We start from the raw sequence: 17,380 nt of genomic DNA, 5'->3' as shown, positions 1-17,380 counted from the left end.
GACGAGTTGTCTTCTGTTTCGGGTATAGAGATGGATAAATTACATGCAAACCAACATGTAACAACTTCTCCCTAAGAGAGTCAGAGCTTTTCTTCTTGTCACTCGTACACACTAGTGACCTGGAGGGATTCAGCTGTGACGTAAATGATCCGCTTGAAAGTTAGCAAACGTTTTATGAATTTGCAATGTCAATTCAAGCAATAATCAATGAAGATACTGGCGAGCGAAATATGATTGAATCGACTATAAATCCATTTTTTATGTCTTCATTACAAGCTGTAAAGCGCTTTGAGTGTCTAGAGAAGCGCCATATAAATAGAATCCATCGTTGTTGTTTTTAGGGTCACAGGTAAGCTGGAGCCTGTCCCACTAGATTCAGGCAAGAGGCTGGGTACATATTTATTGTTAGTGAGAATATCATCAAAATATGACTTATGTCATTTTTGGATGTATTTTCTATTATTTCATATAATGAAAACAAAAAATGGAATAAGGACTTGGACATAGAACATAATTTTCCACTGGATTGTCACTGAAATTTAATCATATTGGTGGAAACTCATAATTTTAGTATGTGTGTGTTTGAGGTAAACTGCAATTAATATATACCAAAAATATGAGCTGAAAACCTCTGTCTTGTACTGAACAGCCAATTTATAGTAAATTATTGTTATTGGTTTTTTAACCAGGCATTCATCCGACAAGGTGTCAAAGCTTGAAGGAACAGTAGATCACTACAAGAAGAAATTGGAGGACATGGGACTTCTCAGAAGACAGGTACACGCTCAAACAAAAAAGGCTGATCCACCCAAACATTTATTTGTGTTGTTCTTGGACAACATTGATTATCTTGTGCATGACAATAACATGTTGTGTCCATTTGTGTACAGAGTAAGCTCTTGGAGGAGAAAAACACCGTATTAATGGAGACCAACATTAGTTTGGAAGAAGAGATAAGAAAAGCTAATTCTACTAAGGGACAGCTGGAGACCTATAAGAGACAGGTCGACTAATGTTGCCTCTTACATGTGTTACACGCCATGTATATGAATATTATACACCATCTCTCGTCACACTGTGTGCAGGTGGTTGAACTTCAGAACAGACTGTCCGAAGAATCGAAAAAGGCAGACAAGAACGAGTTTGAGTACAAACGAGTCAAAGAGAAAGTAGACTCTCTACAAAAAGAAAAAGATGTATGTATAGCTGCAGTGATTAAAAATACTTACAATTCTGCATTCGTCATCGAGTTTGGAAAAATACTCTGGGGAAAAAATGCCCCTCTTGAAAACAGTAAAAAAAATATTTATACAAGTTGTTTTTGCTTGTAATGAGCAAAAACATTTACCAAAGATACAATTCAAAATTGTCTTGGTAAGATTTCTTGAAATACGACATTATATTTAGGCTTTAAAAACTTAAGTGATCTAGAAATTAGCCATTTTTAGCTATACTCACTAGTATTGTGAAGTTGTGTGTCTTATAACAAACTTGTGATGCTCAAAATTATTTTTTTGTCCTCAGAAGATCTATTGCCTGAAAACAAGTTCTTATGTCTTGCTGAGAATTTTTTTTTTAAGTGGTTATGAATTGGATTTAGATATTTTGACTAGAAATGGTAAATATATACTTGGTGAGATTGTGAGTTTTTCCAGTATATAATGTTAACTGGTGATGACAATGTGAATCTGTGTAGCGAATGCGAACAGAGAGAGACTCTTTGAAGGAGACCATCGATGAGCTGCATTGTGTCCAAGCTCAGGCGGGACAGCTTACATCAGGTACAGTATTTAAAAACACAGCAATACATGAGCCAGAGGTGGTTAATTGTACATAACAATCCTTTTGTTAATGTGCCAAGGTCTACTCCCTGAACTAAGCAGCACTGATTCGCTGGCAGCTGAGATAACAACGCCTGAGATAAGGTCAGTAAAGATTTTCTAGTGCCATCTGCTGGTTTATGTTCATTTTGCAGTTTAGGATTTATGAGTCGGACCTAAAAATATCTGCTTCTTAACTGGTCTATGTAATAGCAACATGTGAGTTACATCAGCCCGTGCACTGCTTTCCAAAAGGGCTGTTTTTTTTGTGCTGGAAGCATTCCATACCCTAAAATGTGTTGCTTGATTTCCCCCACAAAAGTGGTAACGATTGTTTCTTTCACTTTTAATCCCATCAAATATATTGGCAGTTATTGTGACAGAAAATGAAGTGGTAAAAATGAAGGGCTTACCGCTGCCCAGTAAAAATTACGTCTCTGATGCCTTTTTACACAGGGAGCATTTAATTCGTCTTCAGCACGAGAACAAAATGCTGAAACTGGCCCAAGAGGGATCGGATAACGAAAAAATTGCACTGCTGCAGAGTCTACTGGAGGATGCCAATCGAAGGAAAAGTGAACTGGAGACAGAAAACAGGTCAGCAAAGGGCTTAAAAACATGTCACGGATCTATGTATTACATCTTTCTCAGTAATTTTATTTGAATTCAAGCCTACCATTTTCGACCGCTTGTCCCTCTTGCCAATATTGGGAGTAAATGTTTCCTTCTCCAGCAATACTTTCACTATTAGTTTAAATTAGTAACGTTTTAGCCTTTTTTTTGACGCTGTCAGGCTGTTAGCTCTCTGCCGTGTTACAACTACCGATATGTTGTCCAATGTGTCTGTTGTGTCTTTGTAGGTTAACCAATCAGCGCTTGATGGAGGAGCAGAGCCAAATAGAAGAACTACAGAAGACGCTTCAAGAACAAGGCTCTAAAGCAGATGATGTACGTAATAATTTTTGCATGTTCTCCCCGTGACTGTGTGGGTTCTCTACGGGGACTCTGGCTTCTTCCCACCTCCAAAGACGTGCACTTGGGGATCAGTTGATTGGCAACACTAAATTGGCCTAAGAGTGTGAATGTGAGTGTGTATGGCTGTCCTTCTATCTGTGACTTGTCCAGGGTGTAGCCTGTCTTCCGCCCGAGTGCAGCTGGGGCAGGCTCGTGACCCCGAGAGGGACAAGCGGTGGAACATGGATAGATAGATGGATGAGTGTTTCATAACTGTACACAATTCTGCCAATCATATCTGGAGTTTAATTGCAAAATTATTAATAAAGATTTTAAAGATGATAAAAAACATTTTTAAGATGCAGCTAATGGGAGTCACCGTTGTAGCCTTCATAGCCCTCTAAAGCAACCTTCAAAACCCTCCAACGTTTTATATACACACTGCAAGTATGTATATATATATATATATTTATACGTATATATATGTACATATATATATATATATATATATATATATATATATATATATATATATATATATATATATATGTATACGTATATATATATATATGTATGTACAAACCCCGTTTCCATATGAGTTGGGAAATTGTGTTAGATGTAAATATAAACGGAATACAATGATTTGCAAATCCTTTTCAACCCATATTCAATTGAATGCACTACAAAGACAAGATATTTGATGTTCAAACTCAAAAACTTTTCTTTTTTTTGCAAATAATAATTAATTTATAATTTCATGGCTGCAACACGTGCCAAAGTAGTTGGGAAAGGGCATGTTCACCACTGTGTTACATGGCCTTTCCTTTTAACAACACTCAGTAAACGTTTGGGAACTGAGGAGACACATTTTTTAAGCTTCTCAGGTTGAATTCTTTCCCATTCTTGCTTGATGTACAGCTTAATTTGTTCAACAGTCCGGGGGTCTCCGTTGTGGTATTTTAGGCTTCATAATGCGCCACACATTTTCAATGGGAGACAGGCCTGGACTACAGGCAGGCCAGTCTAGTACCCGCACTCGTTTACTATGAAGCCACGTTGATGTAACACGTGGCTTGGCATTGTCTTGCTGAAATAAGCAGGGGCGTCCATGGTAACGTTGCTTGGATGGCAACATATGTTGCTCCAAAACCTGTATGTACCTTTCAGCATTAATGGCGCTTTCACCGATGTGTCAGTTACCCATGTCTTGGGCACTAATACACCCCCATACCATCACAGATGCTGGCTTTTCAACTTTTCGCCTATAACAATGTGGGCTCGTCAGACCACAGAACACTTTTCCACTTTGTATCAGTCCATCTTAGATGAGCTCAGGCCCAGCGAAGCCGACGGCGTTTCTGGGTGTTGTTGATAAACGGTTTTCGCCTTGCATAGGAGAGTTTTAACTTGCACTTACAGATGTAGCGACCAACTGTAGTTACTGACAGTGGGTTTCTGAAGTGTCCCTGAGCCCATGTGGTGATATCCTTTACACACTGATGTCGCTTGTTGATGCAGTACAGCCTGAGGGATCGAAGATCACAGGCTTAGCTGCTTGCGTGCAGTGATTTCTCCAGATTCTCTGAACCCTTTGATGATATTATGGACCGTAGATGGTGAAATCCCTAAATTCCTTGCAATAGCTGGTTGAGAAAGGTTTTCCTTAAACTGTTCAACAATTTGCTCACGCATTTGTTGACAAAGTGGTGACCCTCACCCCAGCCTTGTTTGTGAATGACTGAGCATTTCATGGAATATACTTTTATACCCAATCATGGCACCCACTTGTTCCCAATTTGCCTGTTCCCCTGTGGGATGTTCCAAATAAGTGTTTGATGAGCATTCCTCAACTTTAGCAGTATTTATTGCCACCTTTCCCAACTTCTTTGTCACGTGTTGCTGGCATCAAATTCTAAAGTTAATGATTATTTGCAAAAAAAAAAATGTTTATCAGTTTGAACATCAAATATGTTGTCTTTGTAGCATATTCAACTGAATATGGGTTGAAAAGGATTTGCAAATCATTGTATTCCGTTTACATTTACAGCTAACACAATTTCCAAACTCATATGGAAACAGGGTTTGTATATATATATATATATACTATGTATATATATACATATATATATATATATATATACATATATATGTATATATATGTATATATACATATATATGTATATATATATGAATATATATATATGTATATATATATATGTGTGTGTATATATATATATGAATATATATATATATATATATATATATATATATATATATGAATATATATATATATATATGTGTGTATATATCTATGCATATTTGTATATGTATATATATATATATATATGTATGTATATGTATGTATGTATGTATATATATATATATATATATATATATATATATGTATATATGTATAAAATGTGGTAACAGCCCCTTTCATAACTATGTAATATGTTCAATATTTACCGTATTTTGATCATTGGATGGATTTCTTTAGTGCATTGATTTCTGTTTCAATAAAAAAAAACATTTATAACACATTAAAACACACGGACGTACCAATAATTGGTACAGTATTGTTACGCTAATAATCGATTCCCAGGTACCAGGAATTGGTACCGTATCGATTCAAATGTGAAAGGTACACATCCCTAACAAGGACATTCTCTAATGAATAGCAAATATTCTATGAAATAGAATATAATGCAAAATATATTAGTTAAAATTTTTGTTTATTGTGTCATTCAACTATTATCCTTTTACCAGACCTTTGTAACCTAAGGGCTCTGTTCTAGTGGACTGCTGTTCTGCAGTATGGCAGCCGTCACCACTACCTGACTACTATCTATTTTAAAACTCACGATTCCACTTTGCTTCTCCTTTCTTCAGTATTGCCTCATTCCTTTACCAACACAAAATTAAAACAACTTTTCTGTATCAGCCGAAGTGCAAAATCATCCACAAACAAAAAAAACCAAAAACGATCTTAGTCTATGAGCATGAACTGATGATGCTTACTCGGATGAGAGGCGAAACATCTTCTAAGACAAACCAAACAGTCCAGTTGCGATTGATTGAATGTCCTGAGATTACAATTACCTGGATGAATGAGAACATTCATAGACAGATTTCTCTTTTATGTTTCAGTCCTCCAGTTTGAAGAAGAAGTACGAGGAGCACATGTAAGTCATCAGACCTGCAGATATACATTATAGAAAATTTAGTATTTAGACATAAAGCAGTTGGACAAGATCACCATATCAATCTAGTTTATCACAAAAATAAGGATGTCCGATAATATTGATCTACCGATATTGGCCAAAAAATTTGATATTGGTTCATATCGGTATTGTTTTTTTCTGGGGACGGCGTGGCGAAGTTGGGAGAGTGGCCGTGCCAGCAACCTGAGGGTTCCTGGTTCAATCCCCACCTTCTACCAACCTCGTCACATCCGTTGTGTCCTTGAGCAAGACACTTCACCCTTGCTCCTGATGGGTTGTGGTTAGGGCCTTGCATGGAAGCTCCCGCCATCAGTGTGTGAATGTGTGTGTGAATGGGTGAATGCGGAAATAGTGTCAAAGAGCTTTGAGTACCTTGAAGGTAGAAAAGCACTATACAAGTATAACCCATTTTACCAATTTTTTCTGCTGATATCAATATCAGCAAGCCGTATCAAACTCCACAGAGCAACGAGCTTGCTGCTGTGTGAAATACTTTGGATTATACAAAATTTGATTTGCAATATAAGTATAAAGCACTTGTTCTGTAAGAGGGGAGTAAGTAATTTATATCATAAGTTTACATGTTTAAATTTAGTTAATTTCCTTTTTTAAAGAAAAGAAAATGTAAAAAAACAACATTTTAACTAATTGATCATTTATATGATTGTATTTGTATGTAGTCTCATACTTTGTACTGTACTTTGCTCGTATACAAATATTTATGCCACATAGAAATGTGAAGCTTTACAAATTGTGTTACCGGTATTTATATTCTTATTTGTGAATTTATTTAAAGACTAACCTATCTTACTTGTTGATAGTAGAAGATGTGTGCGTTCCTTTCCAGGGAGAAAGTACGACAGTTGAACAATGAGTTACTGAAGAAGAACGCCTTTATCGATGAGATGGAACCCAAATACACTGCAAACTGTGAGTTTGAAGTGGATGTTTATGAATGTTACTCAAATGTCGTGCTAAATATTTGTCCTGCTCTGGTAGCTCAACGAGTGGACGAGCTGGAAGACGCCTTGAAAAAGAAAGATGACGAGATGAAACAGATGGAGGAGAGATATAAAAAATACTTGGAGAAAGCCAAGAGTGTAAGAGTATTTTTACACGTTGGCTATGAGCAGATACCAGGAAGCATGTGTGACTCATGACTTCATTTGCTCCTCAGGTGATTCGCACCTTGGATCCGAAGCAGAACCAGGGATCTGGTCCAGAAGTTCAGGTCTTGAAGAACCAACTGCAGGAGAAAGAGCGAATGTTACATTCCTTGGAGGTCATTCAAAAAGAAAAGACTGGACTCACATATTTAACTGTTTTTAAAATACCTGTGCTACAGATTAGTTTATTATTTGTCAATGGTTGTGGTTTTCTTCCCAACAGAAAGAGATGGACAAGACAAAAGGCCAGAGGGACAATGAGGAGAAACTAATTGTGTCAGCTTGGTACAATATGGTAAGAAGCTTTTCACATGACTGTATTTGTAACACCCATTATGTGTTGGGCTCAAAATGCTTTGCAACCTGCATGTAAAAGAGTATAATCCTGCGACACAATGACTTAGCTGCTACATCCTTGAATATGTTGTGCTTGATTGCAGCCATGTTTTTCAACCAATCTTGGTTGGTTGGTGTCAGTTTCTTTCGAACATGCATATAATTACAATATAATAATACATCACATATTTCCAGTTATTTCGTTACAGCATACCGGTATATGGAAAGGAGTAGGAAAAAGCAGAGCCTATTTAATCCTACCATTTTTTGTATCACAGCAGTTTTAACCCATTTGTTTGTAAATAAATAAATGATAAATGATTATACAATGAGTAAGTAAGTAATTATTAAATACATAAATAAACAATAATTAAACTTCTCATTAATACATATAAAAATAATTTAAGGTATACCTATCATTGTCTAATTCAGTGCTTCTTGATTATTTTCGGTTACGCCCCCAAAAGAAGAAGAAAACTTATTGTGGCCCTCCCCCACTCTCCGCAGAGAATGTAAATACCGGTAGTATAATTTGTAGGGATGTAAAGGTGTTGTAGATACTGCTATATTGCAGTTTCAACATCTTTACAATAATGCCGTGATGTGTGACGGTATCAAACGAAAACTTTGTGAGTGTAGTTTTTTTTGGTCTGAAATGATTCTATATCTCCAATTCTTTCTTGTATTGCTAGCCCAGCTGATCACCGCGCACCCGCGTATCTTGCTGTGACTCGTTGTATTAGTGACACTATAATTTGTACTAACGTTCCTATTTTAAATAAACTATTCAAGAAGCGTCCGTCTTTTATGTTACGCGTCCCTTTCAAACTAGACCACGACACGGGGACTGTAACTCTAACAGACAAACAAACTCTGGCAAAAACATAACGTCTCTGGCGGAGCCACGTTCATCTCGAGCGTTCCAAAGCCAAAACAGACTTGGACGAGGGAAATGATATTTAAAGAAAGCGAGGCTAAATATCAATTTGTGAGTTATTTAAATTAATAAAAGTTAAATTGTGAGTTAACTTTTCTGAGAAACTGCATTTTCCAAACGGATATGTAAAATGTCCACTGCAGAGGACACTGTTTCTCAGAAAGTAAAAGTTGAAAGACACTAAACTATTGTTTTACTTACACTTGTTACACTGGATGTTTACATTGGCACTTTAAGACACTAAAAAATTGTTTATATTTGCTTGTAACGCTGGATGTTTCTGCACTATTCTTTGCACTTAGAAATACTTTTTTGTCTAATAAATATAATTGGAACATTCGAGCATTATGTTTGTGTTCAATTACAGTGGGTGTGTTTATCCTAAACATCCTTGCCACTTCATTTTACACAATATATCATTTTTAAGTCTTTTCTTTTTGACATATGCCACAATAATATCAAATAAAATTGTACCGTGACCTTTTGATCATCCTAAACATCTGTCTATAAAATTGTTCCAAGTACACCTCTGCATAACATTGTACCCTTATTAACATTAAAGAAAACAAAAAGAGAAATATAGATCAACTTACAACAAAGAATAACTTTATTAACATTGTTTTGTCATCTCTAACAGAAAAGTGCAAATAATAAACTACAATTTAAAAAAAAATCCTTATTTAAACTATAAAAATTTTTTGACCGACTTGAACCAACTGATGCTGAAAAATTTAAGTATAACAAATAAATTCAAATTGATCAGTAACATTAACTCCGGAGCACAATATATAGAACACTTTAACCAACAAAACCAGAATTAATAAAACAATTTGTGCTGATTTTTTTGTAATTTAAAATGAGGAAGTCAGGATTAATGGCTACAATAGTAGTGCACATTATGCCGGTCACATGTGACCCCTTCCTTACCATTTGAGAAGGACAGGGTCTAATTGAACAGATGTGCGCTTGTCAGTCCCCTAAACAAGTGCTGATTTGGCTAAATCGCATGTGTTCTGTAGATTGTATTGAATTGTGATACATTTCAACCCAGTCCCTCTTGTGGGGTGAAAACTTGGTGTCATTTTTACAAAACTAATATTTTTTAATTTTGACCATTTTGTGTGCAGCAGTTCAGGAGTTGAAGGGTTGGGTTACACAAATACATAACAAGTGTATGTAAGTAGCCATAAAATAGAGAGCTGCCTTCAAGATGGTTATTAGAAGTTGCTTTATCAAAACCGAAAACCATGTCACAAAACCGTTATAAGATCCATCCAAACCGTTCCAGCCCTAATACAATTCCCACTTTCCCACTGTAACAGATCGCTAGCTACATCAGCATTATTGGGCTGGTGATAACGAATTGTGAGAATACGCTGTGGTATACGATAACAATAAATTGGCTTCTACTGATTGGGTAGAGCGCTCATCTTCCTTATTGTTTTCCCAGGGAATGACGTTCCAGAAGAAGGCGGCTGAGGATCGACTTGCCAAAACAAATTCCAGTCAGTCCTTCCTGGCCCGGCAGAGACAAGCCACCAGTTCACGTCGCACGTACCCAGGCCACGTGCAGCCAGCTACCGCAAGGTAGAGAGGCAGAAAACATGCAACAGCCAAACGACCTTTCAAATCCTTCTTTTCCCTCAATGCAGTACCTTTATGTGCCCATCAGGCATATATATATTCCCATTGATTTGAACTTCTATTGATTTTCTTTCTTTCCACCCTTCTTCTTGGTCAGATCTGCAAGGTAGAGATGCCAGACAAGACTTGCACCACTTTTATTTCCACTCAAACATTTTTGAACCCGACTCAATCATGATGGCAGACCACTTCTTGTAGTTTAACAGTCTGACTAATAATAGCCTCAAACACTCAACTTCTGACCCTTCTGGGAGATGAATCAATTCCCTGATTTACCTTTTTCGTGCATAAATATCTTGTTCCAGTATTATGTTAACCTCTTAGTTTACTTTGTCATATACAGCACAATCTCCTAAGTCATACAAGTGGATAAATGGGTTAACTGTGTGCATGATTTTCAACAATTGATTGCTCAATATAGCATCTGTTTGCTAAAACAAATGTGCATTTTAATGGACATTTAGTTAATTGTATTGTTCTTATTGTACATGTCTGGTTCTATGTTTATAAGTACATTTTTTTTTCAAATTCACTGCACATCAAGGGTGTCCAAACTAATTGCACTAAAAGCTGCATACTGAAAAGTTGAAGCATGCGTGGGGAATGTGGATGATAAAAACAAACATTATCAGGCATGTGAGCGTCCTTTAAGAACAAAAAGAAGAACATTTCGACACAAAGTGTTGCCACTCAGGCCCCGCAAGAACATTTTAAAAATCAAGACTACATTTCCTGCAATTCGGTGCATTTCTGAACTATATTTTACCTTTAGATTTATTCTCATCTACCAACCTCTTTTTGGCTGTCTTTTTGGCACTTACATGTACCATATTTAGTGTTTTTCTACTTTATTTTCATTGAAAATGTAATGTAAATTAAATAACATGCATGCAAAAAACTCAGAAAACATTTCACTTTTGGCAACTCTATCCTGTAGCCACGCCCCCTCAGGTAATATACTTCAGGTGTTGTGACCTCTGTTACGTCAAAAACATACTTTCTCACTGGCTACTAGTAAATGTAGTAATGCAAATGTAACCACAACTGGTTCGGAATTAATAGTGTTCGGATTGTAATCATCCAAATATGATTAGCAGCAAAGTAGACGTACGTCAACGTTGTGGCTTGGAAAAAGAAAAAAGTAAGCTAGCTGGATGATGCTAACTATGGTAACTTGCGAGCTTGTTTCGGCGCCCTGTCCTGCAATGCAGTGCGGCGTTTAGACAAGAGGAACAGCGAGTACCTGCGGCTGAGGCGAGTGTTCAACATATTTTTTTAAAGATCCCATTCTCTAAATATCGTAGCAGGTTTACATAATTCACCCACGAAAGGTTTGTTTTAATATTTCATTAAAAAAAAACGCAGAAGTGATATTTTGACGTGAAAATAATGTTTTAAAACATGAATTTACACGTTTTTTGCAGATATTTCACATGCCTGTGTTATTTATATTTCAAGGCAGAACAAGCTTTGTGGTGTAGGTCATTATTACTTATTATTACTGCACTTTTTTCTTGCATTTTTACTGTTGATTTTTTTTGTTCGATTTAATTATGACCACATACTCTATCTGCGGAATGCAAAATGGCCCCGGGGCCACACTTTGGAAAGCTCTGCTGTACAACTTTCTATGATGACATCAAAAAAAGGCCAAGATTGTCTGACTCTGACAATTGAGACATTTCTTTTTCTGCCAAAAACTGTGACACTTGTGTGACTTTAGAGGTTCCACTGTAATCCGGATGCAATACCGTATTTTCCGCACTATAAGGCGCACCGGATTATTAGCCGCACCTTCTATGAATTACATATTTCATAATTTTGTCCACCAATAAGCCGCCCCGGACTATAAGCCGCGCCTACGCTGCGCTAAAGTGAATGTCAAAAAAACGCTGCGCTAAAGTGAATGTCAAAAAAACAGTCAGATAGTTCAGTCAAACTTTAATAATATATTGAAAACCAGCGTTCTAACAACTCTGTCCCAAAATGTACGCAAATGTGCAATCACAAACATAGTAAAATTCAAAATGGTGTAGAGCAATAGTAACATAATGTTGCTCGAACGTTAATGTCACAACACACAAAATAAACATAGCGCTCACCTTCTGAAGTTATTCTTCATTCGTAAATCCTTCGAATTCTTCGTCTTCGGTGTCCGAATTGAAAAGTTGCGCAAGCGTGGTATCCAAAATGGCCGGTTCCGTCTCGTCGAAGTCATCGGGAGTCAGTGTCGCTGTTGTTCTGTGAATCCTGCCTTCCGGAAAGCTCGGACCACAGTTGTGACCGAAATATCTGCCCAGGCATTTACGATCCACTGGCAAATGTTGGCGTATGTCGTCCGGAGCTGTCTGCCCGTCTTAGTGAAGGTGTGTTCGCCTTCGGAGCTGTGTGAAAAAAGCCACCCGGCCTCTTCGCGTAAACTTCCCTTAACCACTCGCTCATCTTTTCTTCATCCATCCATCCCTTCGAGTTAGCTTTTATGATGACGCCGGCTGGAAAGGTCTCTTTTGGCAAGGTCTTCCTTTTGAATATCACCATGGGTGGAAGTTAGCATGGCAAGCTAGAACCACAGTGAAGGATGACTTCTCATTCCCTGTGGTGCGAATATTCACCGTACGTGCTCCCGTTCCACAGTGCAGTTCACAGGAATATCAGTTGCTGTGAAATACGGTAGTAATCCGTGTGCGGATGGAGAGATTGCGTCTTTTTATGAACCGGATCCTTGTCCTTTGTAGGAGCCATTTTGTGGTCTTTACAGATGTAAACAGGAAATGAAACGTACGGTGATATCCGCGCGTTTTTTCTTCTTCTTCCGGGGGCGGGTGGTTGCTTAAAGCGCTTCCTGTTCTATGGGGGCGGGTGCTTTCCTTGGCGGTTGCTTGCGTAGAAGAAGAAGCGCTTCCTGTTCTACCGGGAAAAAAGATGGCGGCTGTTTACCGAAGTTGCGAGATCGAAACTTTATGAAAATTAATCGTAATAAAGCGCACCGGGTTATAAGGCGCACTGTTAGCTTTTGAGAAAATTTGTGGTTTTTAGGTGCGCCTTATAGTGCGGAAAATACGGTATATGACATCATCATGTGTCATAATTGTCCGGTTGGTATTTTAGTGTACCCGTACTGTAGATTCTCATATTGGTGCCAACATGTTTAATAGAACATGCAAACTGAAGGATATATAGAGTTGATCCATCCCCTTTCAAATTCCAATTTTCCGGAATGACATTATACAAGATATTGGAGTACATCTTGAGAATATTTGAATATCATCTCCGTTGTCATCCCAGAGTTTGTGGGTCTTTACCTGTTCTTTCTTATTAACCCTCTTAATTTGACATCCGCTTTGCCACAAGTTACTGCTAACGTCCTCTGCTTTCTGACCGTGATCTCCTGTTCTCAACTCCCCACTGACAGCAATATCCCAGCATGACTGGCACACCAATGACCCGGCCCGCCGGCCCGGTCTGTGGCCCGTGCTGGCCTCAACCAGGGCGAACTCGAGGCGCGCGATGCATGAATTACCCCGGCTTGCATATCTTTGCGTTGACTGCGAGTAACCCCAGCACCAGCACCGTCGGCACTAACAACCTTCTGCTGCTTTGCAATCCCCATACGTGCCAGCAGAGAGCGACGTTGGAAAAGCAAACCCTCATGTTCTCTCCATGTTTGTTTATCCTCATCCTAACTCCATCCGCGCCCCCTCACGGACTCACCTTCTGTGCTTCCAACCTGCATCAGGTCTGTTACAACCTTTCTGTTACAAAGGCCAGCACAGTGACAGAATACCTCAAATAACAGTTTTTTTCCCCACATGTTCAGTTGGGAATGGATGTCAGTATTGCAAAAGGAAAACTGCAGTCGTACACCATCAAGTATTTAAGTACCCCTCTACTGCTTGTGGTTATGTTAACAATGTAACAAAAAAGCTTTAACCTCACCTTAAAAGGTTGTATTTTATAGACATAGGATGGGAACATTTTCATACAGGATACAAGTTACAAGAAGTTAAGGATTTTTATTTAAGTTTGTATTCTGTGAACAAATGACTTGGACACCAACTCTCGCTTGTTTTTATGTCCATGAAACTAAAAAGTAAGCTACAGAGAGAGTCGAAAAAACTTATAAAACTGCATTAGCTCATGTAGGTTAATGATTATGATAAGATGTTGAAAACCCCAATTTATGAGAATAATCCTAAAACTAAATGATCACAGGTCACCTTTATCATGCAGCAGCATTGTACATTTTGTGTAGCTTTATTAATGCATATTTATGGTTTTATTTGCAGGGCTTTTGACATTTAAAAAAAGAAGTGGTGACATGCAAATATTTTTGGTTGATGTGATGCGGTTGAGTCCTCCGGTTTTAGTGCCTTTGCGGAGATGGTTAAGGCGATGCAAGCCGAGAAGGAAAATTGAGTTGCTTTTACTTCTTTTACTCATCATTCTTATACTGTGTATTATTTCATGCAGTGCATATTTTATTATTTATTCTTTTGTGCGGCAGTGTTAGTATTTTATCACCACTTTTAACAGTTCCGTATGACATTCAAATACTGTTGAATTATCGTCTTATGCAACAGTGGAACGGCACAAAGTGGAACGGTTACTTTTTTTTTACTTTTTTTTTTTTTTTTTTTTTTTTACAGGAAAAACATATAGGCCCTAAAAGGGGCGTTTATTGTTGAATCTTAACGGGAAAAGCACATTTTTACCATTAAATTGTTTTTTGTATTTACTGTTTTATCTCTTAGGAAGGAAATGAAAGACACTAGTGTATTAAACAATTACTTTGCAGTCAATATTGAGGTGGATACATTCATTCAGTGGAATCTCCAAAACTGACATTTATCTGTTCCAGGGTTAAACCTAAATTTAAAGCTATAATCAGACTTTGAACATGCCTGATACTTGATTTAAGAAGTGTAACATGAATCTGCGTGGAATTGACATCATTAATTGTATTGCTCATTTTGCACTGAGCAGCCTTTTCTGGTTCTATGGTTATCATCACACGTGTTTAGACACTGACTGGATTTGCTGACATCGGTTTGGACTGAGAGGCGACTTTGGAGGTTCCACTGTATTAAAATGAGTCCATTATTCATGACTGATAATTGGGCACACCCATGGGGGTCAGTGTAAATTTTGCACCGCAAATTAAGCACCTTGTGTTGTCTCAGAGTCACACAAGGGAGACATATTGGTGCTTGATTATGCAAATATCGTCAGAAAATATAAGTCCCTGATAGTGTTACTGAACTACTTAACTGTACAGAGAAGAAACACAACACTGCATTAACAAGGCATGGCGTGTGTGTTTGTGTGTGTGTGTGTGTGTGTGTGTCGCTCTGTGTTTTTCTACTCATTTGGACAATGACGTTGGAACTAACCTCCTATTTGCCAACTTTTTTACCGCTTGTATACAAACACACAATGTACATACTGTAGTGTTCACAGCATAAAGGAGGCCTTGACCACTTTGAGGAAAAGGAAGTGAAAATAGTTTGGATGGATAGCATCTATCTGAAAAGTGTTTCTCCGTTTAAAATATGTGCTTCCGACACTGTAAACACTTGGATATGACATTGTAAATAAAGCTTGTATAAGAAAATCTACATGTGTGTGGTTATTATTTATTCATTTATAATTCATTGAAGATTTTTCTCAGTGTGCTAATAATCTAACAGTAGTCCTCCCTGCATACGCCGGGGCTCAAGCCCATGACCTCACAACTCATACCGACGATAGTAACCAGGACGAAAAAAAGATACCAAATGTGCTTCATTTCGGTGGTAAATTAATGCCGACTCAGCCATATTGTGCAAGTAATATTATTGTGTGAATGCTTTGGAGCAGTGGTCCCCAACCTTTTTGTAACTGCGGACCGGTCAACGCTTGAAAATTTGTCCCACTGACCGGGGGGGGTTGAATTTTTATTTTTATTTTTATTTTTTTTGTCATTAAAAAATACAATCATGCGTGCTTACGGACTGTATCCCTGCTGACTGTATTGATCTATATTGATATATAATGTAGGAACCAGAAATATTAATAACAGAAAGAAACAACCCTTTTGTGTGAATGAGTGTAAATGGGGGAGGGAGGTTTTTGGGGTTAGTGCACTAATTGTAAGTGTATCTTGTGTTTTTTATGTTGATTTTTTTTTTTTTTTTTTTTTTATTTAAAAAAAAAAAAAAATTCTTGTGCGGCCCGGTACCGGGCCGCTGCCCGGTGGTTGGGGACCACTTCTTTGGAGCATTTATACACCAAAATTCATCTATTAAACTTCTTCTGCACATTTTGGCGCGCTCTACCTTCCACATTTTTCACCCTATTCAAACCGTTCCAACTTCAAACTACGGTATTTAGCCTATTCGGGAATCGCGGGCTTTCCCTTGACTTAATTTCCCAGAATTGCAGGTTTTCCAGGACATTTTTCCCATTCAAAATGAATTGGCCATTTTTCAAACTTCCACCATTTCCACATTTTTCAACCGATTAAAACCATTCCACCTTCAACACTGGACTTTCAAACTATTATATAAGTTCCAAAAAAATTCCAGGAATTCCCAGAATTCCTGTTTTTCAAACCCTTTTTTGGCCCTTATTTTCTGGCGACTACTCTAACCACATTTTTCAACCCACTTCGACCGTTCCACCTTTCAAACATTCCTCTTAATCAGGACAAAAAAAAAAAAAAAAAATTCAAACTGTAAAAATTGCCGGTTTTCCCGAAATTCTAGGAATTCCTTAATATCATTTATCAATTACAACTGTTACTACTTCAACATTTCTTGACTGATTTGAAAAATTCCAACACCAACCATTTCAACTCATTCAGATCTTTCAAGTTTTTTACCATTTTCTTAAAAAATACCTGCTTTTCCTGAAATTCCCAAATTTTGGGGAAATTCCCCTTGAAATCTATAGGACATTTTTCAAAGTTCCACAACTCCCACATTTTTCATCTGATTCAAACAGTTTCAACTTCAAAATATTCAGCCTGTTTGGGAATTGTGTGGTCTACTTCAACAATTATTTTAAAAAGATTCCAGGATTTCAGTTCAACGTCAACATTGGAGCATTCACACGCAATTCCTTCAGGAATTGCCTCTTCTAGTTGTAAGTGATGTAGCGTCCCGAAAAAAACAGTAATGGTCCCTACCACTAGAGGCGCTAATGTGGCACAGCTGTGGTCTGTAGACTTTGAATGGGATTTACCGTATTTTTCGGAGTATAAGTCGCACCGGAGTATAAGTTGCACCTGCTGAAAATGCATAATAAAGAAGGAAAAAAACATAT

At 37.6% G+C, this 17,380-nt stretch overlaps 1 protein-coding gene across 3 annotated transcripts in view; it reads left to right on the top strand.

Moving 5' to 3' along the window:
• Window positions 1–15,689, top strand: part of hook3 (hook microtubule-tethering protein 3) — a 52,788-nt gene extending 37,099 nt beyond the window's left edge. The window contains exons 11-24 of one of the 3 annotated variants that reach the window (XM_061927412.1): window positions 690–777; window positions 891–1,004; window positions 1,086–1,196; window positions 1,697–1,781; window positions 1,862–1,925; window positions 2,277–2,417; window positions 2,681–2,768; window positions 5,922–5,956; window positions 6,843–6,925; window positions 6,995–7,095; window positions 7,173–7,277; window positions 7,385–7,456; window positions 9,885–10,021; window positions 13,491–15,689. In XM_061927412.1, the coding sequence (XP_061783396.1) occupies window positions 690–777; window positions 891–1,004; window positions 1,086–1,196; window positions 1,697–1,781; window positions 1,862–1,925; window positions 2,277–2,417; window positions 2,681–2,768; window positions 5,922–5,956; window positions 6,843–6,925; window positions 6,995–7,095; window positions 7,173–7,277; window positions 7,385–7,456; window positions 9,885–10,021; window positions 13,491–13,506 (1,240 nt within the window). In that variant the 3' untranslated portion in view covers window positions 13,507–15,689. Of the gene's footprint in view, window positions 1–689; window positions 778–890; window positions 1,005–1,085; window positions 1,197–1,696; window positions 1,782–1,861; window positions 1,926–2,276; window positions 2,418–2,680; window positions 2,769–5,921; window positions 5,957–6,842; window positions 6,926–6,994; window positions 7,096–7,172; window positions 7,278–7,384; window positions 7,457–9,884; window positions 12,512–13,490 lie in introns of those variants that run through there. The other 2 variants (XM_061927413.2, XM_061927414.2) reach the window with 2 other exon arrangements.
• Window positions 15,690–17,380: the final 1,691 nt, after the last annotated feature.

The sequence above is a fragment of the Nerophis lumbriciformis genome, linkage group LG32, assembly GCF_033978685.3.
Source record: "Nerophis lumbriciformis linkage group LG32, RoL_Nlum_v2.1, whole genome shotgun sequence".
Lineage (NCBI taxonomy): Eukaryota > Metazoa > Chordata > Actinopteri > Syngnathiformes > Syngnathidae > Nerophis > Nerophis lumbriciformis.
This window is presented reverse-complemented; position numbering and strand designations above follow the sequence as displayed.